Source organism: Ochotona princeps, chromosome 15 (genome assembly GCF_030435755.1).
Source record: "Ochotona princeps isolate mOchPri1 chromosome 15, mOchPri1.hap1, whole genome shotgun sequence".
Taxonomy (NCBI): domain Eukaryota; kingdom Metazoa; phylum Chordata; class Mammalia; order Lagomorpha; family Ochotonidae; genus Ochotona; species Ochotona princeps.
Window position 1 is genome coordinate 19,777,227 of NC_080846.1, and position 20,069 is coordinate 19,797,295.

Below are 20,069 nucleotides of genomic sequence, written 5' to 3' on the forward strand. Positions count from 1 at the left end.
TACCCTTGCTTTAACAAACTGTGTGAGCTTACAGACCTAATGGCCAACTAATGTCAATAACCCCGATCCCCATAGACCAAGGCCCCAGACCTTTTAACTCATACAAGATAGGGGTCTGGTTGACACAGGAGGCGCCTAGGTTATAGTCCAGACCTGAGGAGAGCAGATGAAGACTGACAAGCCAAGATAAGCAAGGAATATGGAATCCTTCCTCAATCATTTCTCAAGAAGTTGTAAATTGTGCCCCCCTGAAGCTATGTCAATATGCCCCTAAGAAAAAACTTTGTACTGCTTCTGTATAAATAAAGCGGACAGCTTTCTCGCTTTGTCCACTACGATCAAGGAATCTGGTGGTCCGTCTCCTTTCTTTCTTTCTTCACGCCTCATCCACGCACCCTTCCCGAGTTCCGGACTCAGCTAGAGCTGGACTCCGGCACTCCATCCTTTATTATTCTCCCATTTTATATTCAAAATTTATATATTTATAAATTTATATTTATATGGTGTTTATATATAAATATATTATTTATATTATATAAATCTGTTATATATATTTGTAAATTTATATCAAAAATTTCCTGTTGTTGTCCCTTTAAGGCCAGACATCATTTCAAAAGAAGGTAAAGCTCTGCTCACATTTTAACATACTTCTTGGCACTTAGCAGCACAACACTGTGGATGGATCTCTCCCGTTCCTCCTCCTTCATAAAATAGTTTCTACTTTCACAACTATTTCTTTGCCCCTACTCCTTCTTGGGCTCATAAAGATGAATCAATCTCTTTAATTTGGTTTGCTCTGAATTATTCTACAGACACATGCTCCTGATTTACTACTGAAACAGGCTCTGCTACTTCGTAGTATGTGAAACTGGGGAAATTTCCTTAACCTTTCTGTACTCCAGTATTCTAATAACAGTGTGATAACAATAATGCATATCTCAAATAAGAGTAAATTGAATCACCCATGCACCATGCTTAGGAAGAACCAGCAGGCACAGAGTACTCAAGAGAAGGCAGCATAACCTTTTTTTTTTTAAATCTTATCTCACTTCATCTGAGGTAATCCCAACTGTACATGCTTGCCTCTTCCCCCAACTGCACATCTCTACCGATGAACTGCTCTCTATTGTAACTGTCTTGGCTTTTGAATTCTCAGTATCTAGAAATACCAAAGTTTTCCTAAAATACTTTCTTCTCTCTTTATAGGGTTAGAAGCACAAACCCAACCCTTTGGTGCTCTCATTTGTTTGAGATCCATAGGTACTGCTCTCTCAGACCATAGCTCTTAGATTTTATTTTCCAGAGTTTTCCCCATCCCTGTACATTTACTCCTTCAGCAGAAGAAACGTATAATCCTCTTTCCCACAAAATCTTCCACTCTGCTGTCATCCACACCCACTTCCCCTTCCTCCAGACAGCGGATCTATTTTCTTTTTCATTGTCTGTTTCTCTGCTGACTCTTTATATACAGTCAACAAAATTTTTGACTTTTCTTCCAGAAAAAATAGCACTTAGTCTGCCAATAGGATGAGTTCTTCACTTTTCTGCCAGCCATACAATACTAGCTATTTAAATGTGACACCTGTACATCTCTTAGTAAGTTCTTGTGTTTAGCAGGCCCTAGATTCTAGTATCATAGATGATGTGAATTTATAATTTTCTATTGGCATGACTTTCCCCCAACTAAACAACAAACAGAATGGCAACATTTTTCACAATTAAAAAACCAACATTTGACAAATGATTACTGTTACCGCTTATTGAACCCCAGGAATTTGTTCTATCCACAATAAAGAATTTACCCAAAAAGCAAGCAGATGAGAAGGCAATTTTAGCATAGCTCATTTGAAAAAGTGAAGGGAAAGAAATTTTTATAATTGATAGACCAGGTGGATGTGTTAGTAAGGAACTGGGACAATGCAATCTGCGTTCAGACTGTGGTTGTAATGGAGATGAGTATGGGTCTCCTCCTTTCTCCTCTGGGAAAAACTGGTTGGGAAATTTTTCAGATGTGGAATTCCCTAAACAATACTGACCCTTAGATTCTTACCTGTCAGAAACATAAATGGCTCCTTCAGTCCAGTGCTTCTCACCTTCTTGGACCAGCTACATTGAGGGCTCAATTCAGTGCTTTTTTTTTGATGGAGGACACCTTGGACAAGAGGAAAGAGAAAAGAGCCTGGGCCCTGCTTTAGAACTTGTTTCCTCATTCCACTGCACATAATTTTTCCTATTGATTTTCTTCAGCCCCTCTTACACTCATTGACTGATTGCTAGCTAGCCACCTATATTTGCCACAGACGAGACATCCCCTAAGTCCTCTACAAGTATTAACCTACTGAATTTTCACAACAATCATGCTAAGGAGATAATTAAAATATTTCCATTTAACAAAAAGAATCAAGACTTCATTTTTCTTTACGATTTTGGAACTATATAACTTTGTTATAATTTTCAGTAGCTCAGGCATGAGCTGGTAATCCTCACTTGATGATCATTACGCTCAATGATTGTTCTTTGACTCATTTCTATTATGTGACCAATACTGTCCTGTTTAATGTCATCAAAGACCAAATGTCTCTTCACTAAGCTCATCCTACCAGATTTTCTGTAGAATTTGGCCCAGTTTATTTCTCACAAAATTCATTTCTTCCCATACAACTAGAGACATTGCTTCCATAATCAATAATTTTGTTCACTTTTAGGCCCCAAATTCTCTCTACATTCCCCTTGCCTTGTTCCTTGCAGAGACTATACACATACTCCTATTTGCCCCCTATTAAAAAACATAGTGCTCTCTTTCAATTCTGCCTTGCCTCATAACCGTCAGCCTACTTTTCTTCCTCACTCCCTACTAGAAGACATGGTCACATGTGCTATTATTCCCACTTACAGGTCTCTCATTTACATTTCAGCACATTGAACTCTCAATTCTATACAAACAATTCCTCTGAAATTGCTTTCTTCTAAGACAAAGAATAAACTGTAACTGAAAACCCAGTAGAATCTATCAGTTCTTACCTATCATGACCTTTTGAAATAGTTCCGTTGGAACTTTAAATTCAGACAGTTTACAAAGGAATTCATTGCCTCTACCTGCTCCTCAACGCGCTTTCCCACCAGGCTTTTCTTTCACGTTAAACTCATTTATTTTATTTTAGCAGGATCAGGATCTTTCGGAGTTCTCTTCTTATCTCCCTTTCACCTATCCAAGCATTTCAGCATCTCAACATCTGCATTTTAACAAAATGCTTATTCAGTGGTTCTTAACCTTGACTAAACATAATAATCAACTAGGCCGACTTGCAAGAAATATTAATGCCTAAATCATAATCCCAGATTAATTGAAAATCTCAGAGATTGAGGTGGAAATGTGTAATTTTTTAAGCACCTCAAGTAATTTACGTTGCAAGCAGTACCATTGTTTCCACTCCCCAGTGTTACAGTCTCCTTGGTGATTTTAATCCCCTCTGTTTCTTTTTTTTCTTTGTTGTGCACCATCTCTTTTAAGATTTTGTATCATATCTTCGCAGAAACACATAAAACACACCTTTGGAGATACACTATTATGTTCACATAACCAAATATAATTCAATAATTTGTATAACTGATAAGGTCCCCCCAGGGAAAAAAAATGTTTAAGGCATAGGATGTGCTACTTAGTTACTTTCGATATAATAAAGACATACCGGGCCCGGCAGCGTGGCCTAGCGACTAAAGTCCTCGCCTTGAAAGCCCCGGGATCCCATATGGGCGCCGGTTCTAATCCCGGCAGCTCCACTTCCCATCCAGCTCCCTGCTTGTGGCCTGGGAAGGCAGTCGAGGACGGCCCAATGCATTGGGACACTGCGCCCGCGTGGGAGACCTGGAGGAGGTTCCTGGATCCTGGTTTCAGATCGGCACGCATCAGCCCGTTGCAGTCACTTGGGGAGTGAATCATCAGACGGAAGATCTTCCTCTCTGTCTCTCCTCCTCTGTGTATATCTGGCTGTAATAAAATGAATAAATCTTAAAAAAAAATTTTCAAAAAAAATAAAAAAAGAATAAAGACATACCGTAACAACCAAAGCATATACTAAACAATTATTTTGTGCTCACTTGGTTACCATAGTATGACATACATGCAGAATATTACAAAAATATTGGTAGCACTGATGTCAAAGGCTATTCCGTTTATGCAAATATACATGTAGCAAGAGAAATTCAGTAACTTTCAGCTAAATGTCAGATAATTGTGATTTCCACTCTACATCCCACAGTCTCACACAGTGAAGAAGAAAACTGAAAGGAATCTATAAATGTTCTTTTCCCAAAGTATTCTGTATAAAAGAAAGACCTTCACCTTGATAAAAACAGTAATGTTCCACCATGAGTTTTTTGTGTGGGTAAGAAGAGCAGGAGACATCCAGTAAATGTCTCTCCTGCTTATTGAATTTCTCTAAACAGAGTATCTGGTACCAGCTTCATTCTCCCTATTTAGGCCGATGAGGCAAAATTAGAAAGAATGGGTGACTAAATAAATAAATAAATAAATGAAAGACTGGGTGATGAACATGTTAACAATTTTTGATATATTGCTTTGCCAAGTGGCTACATTGCTTATGAATTGAGGAAATAATCAAGTCTCTAAAAACATCAAGTCCCGTTTAATCATTCAATTAATTAGTATACTAGTAATTATTATATATTATTAAAAGTTACAATTCAACTTGAGTAGTACTGTGTAATAACAGAGGATTTTAAAGGGCAACAAGGAACAGCATCAAGCTCGCTTTTAATTTCAATCATTGATGGAATTCTTTGCTCTCTTCTGACCCATGGCACTGCCATTTTGGCCTAGTGGATTAAGCCACTACTGTCTCCAAGTTGGCAACCCCTGGATGGACAGTTTGCATCCTGACTGCTTGCTTCTGATCCACCTCCCTGCGTATGTGCCTGGGAAGGCAATGGAGAAGGCCCTCAGTTCTTGGGCCCCTGAACCTGCAAGGGAGACACAATGAGGCTCCCAGTCCCTGGCTTTACCTGGCCCGGTCTCAGCCTTGTTGGCCTTGTGGGGAGCAAAGTAGCCGGTGGAAGATCTCTCCATATATCCATCTCTAGCTGTATCTCCGCCTTTCAAATTAATAAATCCTTGAAAAAAAGTACCACATTTAAAATCACAATATAGTTCTGCATGCTCTTACAACTGTAAATTCCCATTGTGCAAAGATAAAGAGTTCATAAAAGTAATATAAAGTCAGAGAATGTTATTTTTAAAAAAATAGTTGACCTCAAAAAATTATCAAGTAGTTCATTAGTTCATAGTTTATCCTTGTACTGGAATTCATGTTCTAACATATAACAATTGATGGCTATCAATTTAATTTAAAAGGATAAGAATATGCACACTACTCACAAGACTGATGAAAGCTGGATAAGGTTTATGTTGACAGTATTGTAATAATATTAGTTTCCCAGTTTTGATAATGTGCTATGATTTTGTAAGACATTATTACTAGAAGAAGATGGGAATGATACGCAGAAACCTCCTGAACCATTTATTTTTGAGGTTGCTTTTGTATCTCAAGCTATTCAAAAATTTTTTAAAGATTTAAGACCAAATCTTAGTTTTACTTGGTATTTTAATTCATATTCCAACTATAACTCATTTTACAAGATGAACAATGTATTATCATTAAGGCTTTCACATCAAAATTTGTTTTTATTATTGCTACCAAAGTTATGCCAGTTGCATTCATGGTTTAGATGTGGGTGAGTAATGCAAGAATAAATGTTTCTATTTCATTGTTTCCTAGGAAAAAGAGCAAATGGAATATGGGAACCTTATTAAAAATGGAAAGATTTGTGTCAGTTTTCTCATGAATTCAGGAGTTTTCCTGGATGACAACATGTTCTTTTAAAATAAAACAGAAAAGAATAGACTCTAAATGTAACTTATGAAAGACAGTCATTTTATATTCCAATTTTATTCACCTTCTCTGAATAGTCACAACATTAATCTATTAGAAGATAATCTAATTAGTATATTTGAATTCCATTTATTTTATCTATCAATATGCATGTATTACACTTGTATATAATACACAATTTTCAGTTTTGCTTTAAAGGACATAGTTTTAAAAAATGCGAAGCATGATCTATAATTTCAAACAAACTTAGGACAAATTCATAATTTGTAAAATAATAAACTTTTCCGTTTTGTTCCAAAGAAAGTAAGGATATTCTAATTGATGCAGAAACTCCAGCAAAACTGTTATTCCTTTCTTTATGATTTCAGATACTCTTGAACATTGCAAATTCTACTGAGACATATCTATTAATTTGACGCAAAATTAAAATGGAGATAAGAAGCCATTTCATTTCATACCCATGTGTGTAATAGACTCCACTTTAACATCAAAAAGATACTTTCCAAATTTAATTTTCAATAAATATATCTGTTTTTCCCAGAAAATAGTCTGGGTGGTGTTTTAGAATACTGTTAGAGACAGACCAACGCTACATTTAGGACATGTGAGTTCCATCATGGAAAACAATACAGGCCTATTAAGCCATGTGGGTAGATTTTTAAAACACAAAACATTTGCACAGCTGCTCTTAACATGATGAAACTTTTAAAAAGACAATTTCTAATGCATCTTCAGATTAGTCTAAAATAAGTAAAACACAGAAATCCCTTCCCTTCAAATTACATGTGGTTCTATACAGTCACATTCTTTCCTCCCTTCACATCACAAATGAAAAAAGTAAATGTAGTATAAAATTATACATTCTGTAACAGCATAGAAAAAAAAAAGTACATACATGTTTAAGGCCTTTAAATATTTATAGGATTCTCCTGTAAAACTGAAAATCACAAATGTTAAGGTGACTATGAAAATGTGGACAAAGTACTGGCCTAAGAAACTGTTTGAATGGGACAACTCTAAGTCAGTATTTAGAAATTTGAGATGATGGAAAATGAACACTTTATTCTATCCACAGACTGAACAAATACAGAAGCATTCAAACAGTCGTTGGGATCGAGCAAGGTATTGTGTTTTAAAAAGGAAAAAAAAAAGGATAGCTTAAAATATATGAGAAGAAATCTGAGTCAAGCTAAGAAAGCAGAACAGTACATGCGCTCCTGGCGAATTTTGAAACTAACGTGACTGCTCACCGCTGATTTCTTTGAAAGAAAAAAGGAATCATAAAATACTAAAGAAAAAACCAGAAAGGGAGAGTGCTCCAGAGGTACTAAGGATTGTGTAATGAGAAGGGCAATCCAGTTCTAACTGCTACGTATTCAGCTGGCAGAGAGCTGTAGTAGTGTTGTTAGCCTTGGGGAAACATGTCAGCTTGTCTATACATTCTTACGTGATTGACGTATTCAGGTAATTATTACTCGCCAACAATAATTATTATCAATGGATATATATTTCGACTCCTTTAAGAAAAGCAACTTTGAGATGTTAAAACATGTAGGCTTTCAGAGCTCCAGGATCAGGGTACAAATAAAATGGTCTCTGTCTACATCATGCCAGCGGAGAAGTTTGCAAACGAAATGTCAGGAAAGCAGTTCAGTCCCATTAGCCAATCAATAGAGGATCCAGGGACACAGCCATAGCAGAAGGACAGGGCACACGGGAGACGATTTCAGAGATGAGAAAAGCAGTCACATCTGTAGACAAGAATCCCAAAAGTGGCTGCTGTCTCAGACTTTATCCTGAAAACCACAACTCTCGCCCAGCTCGGCCGATGGCAACGTCTAACTCCTTCAACACTTTCCCAGACGGAACACAGTCCAACTGCGACGACATCTTCTTGACACAGAAGTTCATGTCGGTCTTTTTTTTAAAAGTCTTGATTTCAAGCAAAGGCTAATCGTGAGACATGAAATCCTGTGAATCCTGTGGGATAATGGACTCAGGAGCACCTCTTCTGACAGGTATAAAAATCTTCCATCAAGATCACCTCAGGAGTTAAGTTTCAATGCACGTGTTCAGTGTCCTCACCTTGAGGATCACTTGGTTTATCCCTTGGCTAATGGGTGACCTATGAAGAACAAGAAAATAAAGTCAACATTTCATAACTTGGATTTTACTGTAAAACTAAACATCATGAGAATAGGTCATTCAACATGTTTACGTGTTTGCTCTATCAAATATATTTTTGAATTCCAAGAGCCCTGAATATTCAATATTCACAAAGATAAAGGATATCAGTTTTTTCTCTTCATTATTTTTTCAGAATATATTATTGAAATTTTTGTCACTTTAACTACTTGAAAGTTAGAGAGACAAATACAAATTTCCTATCCACTGGTTCACATCAAACACCTGCCACAGACCAGGTTGGGTCAAGCTAAAGTCAAATCTGGAAAACAACATGGGTTTCCCACATGGGCGGCAGGGTCTGAAGTCCTTGAATATGACTACTCGCATATACAGAGAGATTGAGTGAGTACATAAGAAACACAATAATACACTGATTTAGAAAGTTAGAGACAGACAGTGAGAGAGGAGGAAAGAGAACAAATGATTTAGTCTCGGCATAGATTCACTATAAACAATTACAGCAACATGACAACTGAATTGGAGGAATGGTGCCCAATGACTACATAAAAGCAAGAGGCATGTCCTATTGAAACACTTGAAGCCCAAGATCTAAGGAATCAGTCAGTATGGGAGATTCCTTCCTAGATATTCATTCCAAGTGAAATATTGCAATTATTTTTGGATTGACATAAAATTCAGGAGTAATTACCTTGATTATTTATGTATGAAAGCTCTTTACAGATAATTTTGAAGCTAGACATAATTTATAGTATCAGTAGAATATTCCTATTCTGTGAATCTGAAATCCTCCAAACCCCAAATGGTTTTAGCACCAACATGATGTCACAGCTGGAACATTTTACATCTGACCACATGTGACTGGTTGCAGTCAACACAGGCACACAAAGAAATTATATATAAAATGACATTTGGTTTCTGTATACAATGGATATATGAAAAATAAGTGAATTTCACATTTATAATTGGGTTCCATCTGTAATATAATTCATTTTGTGTAAACAAACATTTCAAAATTTTAAAAATGCAAAACCCAGTATACTTCAGATCCTAAGCATTTTAGATGAGACATATGAGAGATACTCAACCTGCAGAAAACCTGCTTACATAACACATTTTTCTTTTTGCCTAAGAAGAAATGCACACAAATACAGACACTGTAAGCATTTACAAATATATCTTCCATTTCCTCCATAACATTGTAAATGTACATTCTATATTGTATTTCTATCAGCTGAATTTTAAAAAATAAACTTTATATAACTAAAAAGAGACTGTATAAGTAAGCACAGATTTAAACACACTAAAATGACTTTTTATCCTACTCTAGTTTCATACAATATTTCTAGATAATCATCATAGAAATATCTAGCATATTTTATACAACGCAGAGCAGGTTATACATACCAGGAAGATTTACTGCAGTAAGCATCTCTACCCCCGATTGAAAGGAGGACTCCCAGTGAAACAGCTAAATATACCTTGACAATGATTCTAGACTACCTTCCTTTGTCTATACCTACAATGCCATGATGCACTTGAATAGTAGAATGTTATGGTTTTTTGGTTTTGATTTTAAAATATTATTTACTTTTACTAGAAAGGCAGTTTCACAGAGAGAAGGGAGACAAAGATTGGATTATCTTTCATCTACTGGTTCACTCCCCAGATGGCCTCAATGGTGGGAGCTGGGCCAATCTGATGCCAGGAGCCAGGAGGCTCTTCTAGGTCTCCAAGTGAGTACAAGGTCCCAAGGATTTGGGCTGTCCCCAACTGCTTTGCCAGGCCATAATTAGCAAGCTGGATTGGAAGTGGAAGAGTTGCAACAGTAGCTGGTGCCTGTGAGGGATGCTGGTGCCTGCAGTAGAGGACGAGTCAACTGAGCCCTTCCCATCATGTAATGTATTCATTGTGTTATTAGAATAATATCTTACAATCATTCCTTCTTTCTCTTCTTACTGCAATGATCCCCTTTCCCCAAACGTCTTTATTGTTACAATGAATGTCTATTTGTGGCTGGCCTTCCTCCACTGCTCTTCCATGTGCATGCGCAGGAAGTTGTGTCAGAAGTGGAGCAGCATAGTTTTGAAATGGCACACACATGACACCATTGCAGGTGGTAGCTTTCCTGCTATTGCACAACAGTAGCCCTTGCTATGACCTTTGTGTTACTCAGACATTCGACGCTTAATCATCCGTCTCCATTTGAACTAGGATGGTGACACTGTCACATCTCCTCGCTACAACTCTTCCAAGCTACTGCACGTTTTAGTATTTTTAGGGAAAACTTCAATATCAATATACATATACGAACACTTCAGTGGCTTCATACTGTCATCCTATGAATAAAAGTACCCGATAGCTAAGTAATACAATCTTCTGACAATGTGATCCCAAACTATGCACCTAACGTACTGTTGCTGAAGGATCATACTACTGTAGGATTATGGGGGAAAATACAGAAGGGGGGGTGGGAGAGTCTCTATGCCTACATAACTGCATCATGAAAATAATAAAAATGATTTTTAAAATACCAGGCTACAAAGCACTTCTAACATAGCATGAAAGTGGGAAATCTGTTTTGGATCTAGTTGTTTCAGTTACTTGGTTTGGGTTCGAGTGCATGCTGTGGTTCAGCATGTAGAGTTCAGGATTTAAGCCAATGTGGACATCAGCCTTGTCACATTGGGTGACTCATGCAAACTCTAAATCTCTCAGTTTTCTATTATATGTACAGTGAGAATACTTCTCATTTCTCAGTGTTGTTGTGAGAGTGTAATGGTCAAGAATTATAAAGATTAGGAAACTATCTAGTTTTGTCAACACTGAATGATTATCAAAATAAAACTTTTAGAATGAGGTTGTTTTTAAAAGCACAAAATTTAAACAATAAATAATTTAATAAATAAATAACCACCCAGGAGTTTCAAGGGAAGATGAACACTTCCCAGACACCAAATCAAAAGAATAAATAAATAAGAAAATAACTCAAAGGAACATGAAAAGATCACACTACAGACACTCAGAGGGCTGCATTGAAGGAATGTAAACAAACATTAACTAATGATTTGTCTCTTTCAACACAGAGTCCAAGCAAAAAGACGCATCAGCGCATATCAGGATCCTCCCTGCTAACATCCACATCTGTACCCAATGAAATGGCAAAACCAAAGATCTCTATTTCTGAATTTGCTAGACAATAGTCATGGAAATTGCCAAAACCATCTCTGTTAATACGCAACCAAATGATCCTCCAATCAGGCTTACTCTCACAAGGCATGAGTGTGAGGAAAGGAAATTCCTTACAATATGTGGTTATAGTTTTCACTTATCCTCAGTCACATTATTTATGTATGAATACAAAATGGAAGTATTGTCATTTACCACATCACAGAATTAGTAATTCTGTATTCTAAACTGTGAAATGGGATTATCAGTAACGAATTATGTTAAAGGGAAACATGATTTGTCTATTGCTCAAAGTAGAAAACCGATATCGATTATTTTATTTTTATTATTCTAAATCATGAAAAATATGTATAACAGAATTAATTCTGGATGTATCTATGTTATTACCAGTTTGAATCACCTAAAAAGTAGCATCCAAATCACATTTTATTTTAAAGATATTTATTTATTTCAAGAGTCAGAATTGTAGAGAGAGAAAGGGAGAGGAGAGACAGAAAGACATCCTCCACCTGCTGGTTCACTCCCCATATGGCTGCAATGGACCGTGTTGGGTCAGGTCAAAGCCAAAAGTTTCATCCAGGTCCTCCCATGTGGATGCCAGGAGCCCACACACTTGGGCCATCTTCCATTGCTTTTCCTAGACCACTAGCAAGATCACTAGCAAGGTTGAGAAGTAGAGAAGCTAGGACTTAAAGAGCTACTCTTATGGGATGCTGCCATTGCAGACAGCATTTTAATCCACTATTTCACAATGCCAGCCCCCACAAATAGCATTTGAAAATGAAACTGTTATTGAGGGTTAATTGATAAATCTATTGATTATGACGCCTGATTAAGATGCCTGCATGCCCTAACAGTTTGAGTTCGATTCCAGACTACAGAACCTGACACAAGACTTCCTCTAATGCAGATGTTGTGAGGAAACTATGATAGTTCAAGTAAGTGGGTTCCTGCCATTCATTTGGGAGCCTTGCACTGAGTTCCCAAGCAACTCTACTTGGCCCCAGCCTAGCCTAGGACATTGCAGGCATTGGGAATTATTTCTCTCTCCTCTCTCTCTCTCCTCTCAAATAAGTGTAAAAACAATAGCACAATTAAACCTCAAGTATCAACCTTTAATGATTTAAATGCTTATTAAGTAACTTCTAGAGACCCTTTTAGAATCCTGATATACTACTGGTAGACCCCAAACTATGCATTGCCACATTTTAGGACTCAAAGACTACTCTTTTGACTCAAGCCATATTTTCTGGAAGAAGCCAGTGAAAGTTTCACCTTCTAAAAAGGATTTTCGGCAAGTTTTCAGTAACTTGAAACAGGATGTTGAAATAAAATCAGCTTTACAGGATGGGAAATAGCACTTACTACCATGAACATACACTAAGGGCAATAGATATGAAACACTACATCAGGGAGCATAGTCATCCTACGATCATTGTGGTTGTGCTTGAGCCTCATGTGCTATAATCACTGTCTCCATAAATTTGCTTTACCAATGCAATATTTTACACAGCTGTTCTTTTCCCTGTAAATCTTATTTGTATGTGCTGCACACCAGCAAGGTTGAGACAACTAAGCTGCTGAACACATGCAAAATTCAAAAATAAGAACATAACAATAGCTTCTCTAGTGACAAGCACCGAGCTACCTTGGAAATTATCTAGCAGGCTAATCTGCAAGCATTAAACAAAAGCATTGATTTTCTTTTTTAAGTTTTATTTTACTTTAATTGACACATGGATGTGGGGCACAGTACAATGTTTTAACACATGTGTAAACTGTGAACTGATCAAATCAAAGTATTATATAGAGATATATAAATAGATATAGATAGATATATGAAACCTCAAACATTCATGATTTCTGAATGACAAGACCATTCAAAGTCCTATCATTTAGTTATTTTAAAATGTAAAATCAGAGTATGTATTTGTCCCAATCTAACATACCTATTCAGGGTCTTAATTAGGTTCCCACCAAATTCATGCTACAATCACATCTTAAGGTTACTCACCTAATTTGAGAAAATAAAATTAGTTAAAAGGCATATATGTTATTAAATCTCAAATTGAATGAAGTCAATTATTTTAAACTGCTTCATCTTACACTTTGAACATTATATAATTTCCTCTGCGTACCTTCAAGTTAAAATACATTAGAATGCAAGAAGGAAATTTAAAACTTGATTTTGTCCCCAACTGACAAAATTCTTAAAATCTTTATAGTCATAAAGTTTAAAATTCCTTTTCTCCTATTCAAGTCCTGCTGACTAGGTTATCAGTAGGAGACAGCATATTGTGGCAAGAGGCATAATGATAAATAGTCTGAGCTATGTAGGCAGATTTCCTGGGTTCAAATCCCTGCCTTATCATTTTCTAAACACTATGGGGTTGAGTAAATTACTGAAACTCCCTGAGCCTTGGTCTCCACAGGTGTCTTGTGTGGATGATATTATTACTGGCCCTCATACAGTTGCTATTATGAGTCAATCTGATAATCCCTGAAAGTGTCTGCCCTAGTGAATGCCTTTTAAATACTAGCAGGTGGCAGCAGTGGATATTCACAAGCCAAATACAAAAGGTGACACATGACACCTGCTGAGGGGAGTTCACCTCTTGTTTCTCTGCATATGCTCACAGTGACACCATGTTCTGTATGGTTTAGCGAGTTATTTCTTCTCTTAAGCTTATTAATAATAATAGTCAGATAAAGAATGGAGTCCCACTCTTTTGGCTGGCTTTGAGACTATAACCTTCTCAGAAAAGGCCATAGAGAGTAGTGGTGACAAAGATTATGTTTGGACATCCTGCTGTCCAAGTTCAGAGCTCAGTTTTGCTGAACACCATGTGATTTGGGGTAAAAAAATGATGAGTCTACATCATAGAGTTAGGTGAGTTAACAAGTAAATGAATTAGTGAATCAAGTACTTGGAACAGTGCAAGGCACTTAATGAGCTTGCCACTTGTTAACTATTAGTATTCAGCCATGTGTAGATTTTTAGATGACTAAATGTATTAAATGCACAAGTTTATCATTGATTATGTCTGAGCAAATGTTACTTGTTTTCTCAGACCCACAATTCAATTCTTTCTAATAGACCAGCTGCCATCAGACACTTTACACTATGCTTTATCTGGGCTGAAAAAAAAATTAATGTGGTACAGTTAGAACAAATCCAAATGCAGATTTTCAAATTCCCATATTCTTCATTGATGGGTCCGCTGATAGTTTTTCTTTATTTCAGTTCTACTCCATATCCCAGACAGGTTTTGAATCTCAGTTTTTCAATTAGCCAGCCTATGTAAATTTGTGAAATGGCTGCCAAGTACAGCATCAATGTAAATCTTGTAATTTATTCTTCAATACAGTTATTAATATCTTGTTATGAGGAACTACTGAGTGTTATAATCCTGTGAATTTAAAATGAGTTACACAGACACAACAGAGAAGACAACGCATTATGAACATTAGAGTGAATTTCATTTAAAGATAGTTAAGATTTCACTAAAATGTTATTAGAAGAACATTCACTTTTGGACTGATAAATGTTTGTTATTTAGACATCTGAAAAGCTAGAAAATGTAACAACATTTCTAAGGTGTTACAGCTTTAAATTTACTACATAGCTAGTTTTTAATATGGCTATTTTAATAACATAATAAATACATACAATTTAATACGAACATTCCAATAAATTTATTCAGTAATAGAAAAAGGAAGAACATAATATTTACATAATCCTTAGTATTGATTTGAATGAACCTAACCTTTCTTGGAAGATAACTAGTACTTTACCCCAAATATATTTTCTTAATGTAGCTCATTAAAGCATATGAATTAAGCTCTTGCTTCACTTTTTGTGTACTAAATATGCAATTAAAACATCATTACACTGCAGTGGCAGGTTTTCTCACTTAAGCACAAGAAACATTGCCATAAGTGTTCATAAATGTTCCTGTCTCATCGTAGAGCACCTTATAGAATGAGGTATTACAGAAGAAAAGATATCTATCTCTCAGGGCTATTCATGCATGAGCAAACTGGCCATATCATATTCAGGTCTGGAGGTGAGGCAAAGTCTACAGTAACACATGAAACATCTGTATAAATATCAACATTGGACATTTATTTTGGACTCAAGCCTATATTATACTTTAATGTTGACGGAGGTGATTTCTATGTCCCCTGAAATTCACTGTATTCGTAAAACAGTTCAATTTTCTCTTCAAAGAACTTCCTGTGCTGGATTAACCTGAACAGTCATTTTAATACTCAGGATGCTAAAGAACTTCTCTTTGCTAAATCAGCCAGTGTCAGTATGTGCACTGAATGACCTGGAGCTATTTTCAGTGTTCTGTTGGATAAATACTTGAAAATTGTAATAGCCTTGGATGAGTAAAAGAATGTTGCTTTAAACAATATACAGTTTTTCTGGATATGTAGGTGTAACTCAGCATGAGTCTCAATGTGGACACAAGAAATGGATAGATTGCCTTGACATGGCATGTAACCCCTCTTGACTTCTGGAGGAAACCCAAGCATCACATGCAGGCAAGCAATGGAGCACAGTTATTCTGAAAGGCAGGAGCTCAGGGTTTATACGGGTGTAACTAGCTGCTAACTTTAGGGCTTTATCGCTAGCATTCTCATTCATCAAGTAAGTTGGCTAGACTTAGTGAATTTCTAATAATTCCTTAGTCCATAACTACTGTCATTTTGTTTAAGAAGCACCTCTTCCAAATGGGAGAAAACTTGGTTCTAATCATCCAAATTCATCAGTGGCATGATCACTACATTCATGACTGTAAGTATTCTTAGAGGCGGAAGCATGACATTAGAATGCGGAGCTGATGAGCTGTATACAAACACAACATCTGTCAATGGATTTGGCTTCTTGTGCTGTGCAAATGAAGATCTTGCCTGGAAACTAATCTTTTCAACAGATGGACCTTCACTATTCCCTGGAACTTTGAAGGTGTACCATGCACCTGCCATGAACTCCTCTATGTGAACCATGGAAGCAGACAACTGTTTGCATTGACATTTGTTCAATTCATCCACTCAGAAGCACATCAACTAATTCTCTTTGGATGACATTCACTGCTACCAAAACAATGCATGCAATGGTTCTCTTTGGGTAGCTATTAAATTCCTTCATGTGTCTGTTAAGATAATATGCCTCCTTTCCTCAGTTGTCCTGCACACATTCTATTTACTGCATGAGGGAAAATTTCAAAAAATAATTTTCAGTGTAGATACGCATATATAGTGTATATAGTGTAATTTTTCACTATGTATGTGTATATGTATATACGTGCACACACATACATACAGTGAAAGACAACAACATATAAAAAGAACCTTTTAGAAACATTAAAAATGTTCTGGAGCAAGTGGTGCATTGGTTAAGACACTGCTCGAGATGCTGGCATTCAAGTGCACTGTTGGAGTTCTGCTCCTTTAGTTCTGAGCCTATGTTTTTGCATAAAATTAAGTTGAAGGGTTAACATTTTATGTGCAGCTGTTCTTAAACTCTTCTGAAATTGCAAACCTGAGGTCCATTTTTTCAAGAATAGGACAACATAGATAGCCATGCCTGACATGTCTTACTTCTTTTAGTTCTTTTTCCTTATTCACCAGCTATAATTCTCCTTGGGTTTCTCTAGTGATAATAAGCACAATTCAGTAGTCTCAAATTTCCAACGTTGATCAAAATATGAATCTTCAATTCTAGCTATTTGCAATTTCTTAGACACAAGTATGACACAGCATTCATCATGAGACAATTTAATATATAACGAAGGTACAATGTAGTGTGCATCTCTACTCACAAAACAAAGATGGACTCCCAGTTAAACTACTGAATGTATCTTGACAATAGGATGATGGACTTTCTCTCATTGTCCATGCCTGCAATGTCAGGATACACTTCAATAGCAGAATGATGGACTTATGACTGACTGTGAAGGACTATACTATCATAATGATATGGGGGAAATCTGGGGTGGAGGGAAGATTTAGGGAAAGAATAAGGGAAATCCTAGAGCCTATGGAACTGTATCATGGAATAATAATAATAATAATGAATGAAGCATTAGACCAGAACTCAGTCTTCCTTTGGTTTATGGAGATTAAATGAAAGACTGATGGCTTAGTACTTATACTAATTTCAAAATAAGTGAGTAGTACACTGAGCAAGATCCAAGAATATTTTTTGACATTTTGTACAATGCATCTCTTCTTGAGAAAGTAAAACAGAAAAGCTGTTGCATGTGATATTTTGCTTATCCTGAATCTATTCTGTAGTAAGCCAGTCTGGGAAAACACTAGATATGGCAATATAAGAGTGTTTTAATCTCACATCCATTCAAAACAGGATACCTCTCCCCACTTTTTATAAAAATCATTCTTTTCTTTATTGACCCCTGAAACAGTCCTTTGCTCTCTGATTCCTATCTATCACTGTATCAAGTTCATTAGCTCCCCCTGAAGTTAAAGCCCCACAGAAGAGTATTGTAAGAAAGACTAGGTCATAAGTTCTGTTAAGAATGGTGTTGTTAACAATAAGAAAGACTAGGTCACGAATTCTGTTACCATGGGGTACACACCTGCTGCTCTGTGAGAAATGAACCAGGATGGGAGCTCATTTTGCAGCTGGTTTTGAATCTGTACTTCTTTTTTTTTTTTTAATTTTATTTTAAATTCATTAATTACATTGTATTATGTGACACAGTTTCATAGGTACTGGGAATCTGTACTTCTTAAAGAAACCTCTGTCCCTTCCTTAGAATGGGATCAACACTAGGATTCACCACAACTATTGCTCCAATGTGAAGCCAGATAGGTTTTGAATGTGAGAAAATCAATGACTGTCAGCAGGCACAGCAGAAACCTTCTCTTCCTATGTCTCCTTTCAAACTTGCAGAGTATTACACCTTTGCCTAAGAAACAAACACATGTCAGGTTCTCCACTGTGTAACAGAGTATCACAGGATGCAAGCCTGGGAGAAAAGGGACATTTCAACAAGCATGAAGAGAAGAGAGAACAAGGACTACTTTTACCTCTACAAAAAGCTCACAATCTTCGTAGCTTTATATTGATTCCAGAGAATTAGAAATTCTGAGTGTACTGCTTTTCAATTTTTGAAAAAAATTAAGATTAATGGAACTAAAATACATCTTTTATGTTAAGTCAAAGCAAGAATAATAAACATTTCTTGTGGATATTTTGAGAAGCATGCTGAATAAACCCAAGGGAAAAAAATCATTAAAATTAAGATGAAATTCACAGAAATCAACAGTGTTTTTATGCTAAAAGTGTAAACAAATTTTAGAAAGTCTATTCAATTAGAATTTAAATATTTAATATTTACATTCTTAATCATTGATAGGTGGCTTGAACATCCATGCTGGTAAGTAATATATAATTTGGTAGGACATGATCTTGAATTGTATATATTTTTAAGGCTGTTACATGGAACCACATCATTTGAATAAAGTATGGATCTGATCACCCACAGCATTCATTCTTCAAGTCAACTTTGTTGTTTCTAAGTATCGTCAATTGTGCAATCCTCATTAACTCTCTCTGTCGGTCCAGGGCATTTTTCAGGCTTGATTTAAGACATTTTATAAAGATGAACTTTCTAAAGTTTTCTTGATACTCTCTCCCAAATTACTTCCAATGCATCAAAACATAATTTTGAACTTTAAATATTTGGGTAATTTTAATACTTAGCAATATTAGTAACAAAATATATATTTACAAACCATGAGGAAGTGATATTTGTAATTTAGAATCAGATCAGCAGGGATTTTGGCAGTGCAAACCAAAAGAAAAGTAAAATACTGCCTATATAAATTTGAGTGACTAGCATAGTTCAAACCACCCTAACAGCAGAGAAAAGATTACACCTTAAGATAGAATGGTATTTCCAGATTCTTGGAAAGATTTCAAGTTTTTAAACAATAACAATAGTTCTCTCTTCGCATCATTTTCAGTTTTGAATATGTGTTATTAAAATGATGGTTCAAACTGGAGTTGAAATTTTATGTTCTGCTCATCAAGTCTAATTGACTTTGTCCAGTCATATCAGAGCCAAGACAGTCATGAAGTGGGTCAGTGTCAAGATATGCACTGGGCATATATACGAAGATAAAGGATAGAGTTTAAGAAAAAATTGAGGAGCTTCATAACTTAGAAAATCCAATACATGAAATGGAAATAATCTAATGATGCATTTCCAGGTCTCCACTTTCTTTATTTTGTTCGACAACTTGGAAACATTTCTGAAAGATGTTTTTTAACATATCCTCATTAAAATTTGGAGGATAACATAATACTTTCCATATGTTACCTTCTAGTAACTTTTTAGTCATCTTTCAAATCTGTTCCCTTCTCTCTCTCTTACACTTTCTTAATTAATGCTGTTATTCGCTTTGGTTTGCACAATTGCAATAGCTCCCTGACTTGTATGGTTCCTTGAGATTTCTCTTGCACTTCGCTACAATTATTCTGAGAACAGAGATCTACAATAACTTCTATTCTGGAACAAATCTATACTCCTACTCGTGATCTATTAAGTTCTTCCAGGTTCACATGCCCGTTTTCCCAAAACCTCCACACAATGAATATGGACATGTTGTCAGCTCTGGTCATGCCTGTTTAATATTCCTAGGACTTGATATGCTTGTTTGCAGATCTTTATCATTGCATACATTTCAATTTTCTTTAAATACATTTACTTCAAAGCCCAAAGGAATATTAGTTACCACTTTATGATTCACCAAACAGCATTTTATCGATGAGATGCATTTCTTCACATG

The 20,069-nt window shown here is 36.1% G+C and overlaps 1 protein-coding gene across 3 annotated transcripts in view; it reads right to left on the reverse strand.

Annotated features, from left to right (window-relative positions):
- Nucleotides 1–7,205: 7,205 nt before the first annotated feature.
- TAFA2 (TAFA chemokine like family member 2) overlaps nt 7,206–20,069 on the reverse strand; it is a 395,137-nt gene continuing 382,273 nt past the window's right edge. For 2 of the 3 annotated variants that reach the window (XM_004582983.2, XM_058673110.1), the window contains one exon: nt 7,206–8,034. In XM_004582983.2, the coding sequence (XP_004583040.1) occupies nt 8,023–8,034 (12 nt within the window). In that variant the 3' untranslated portion in view covers nt 7,206–8,022. Of the gene's footprint in view, nt 8,035–18,011; nt 18,185–20,069 lie in introns of those variants that run through there. The other variant, XM_058673111.1, reaches the window with a different exon arrangement.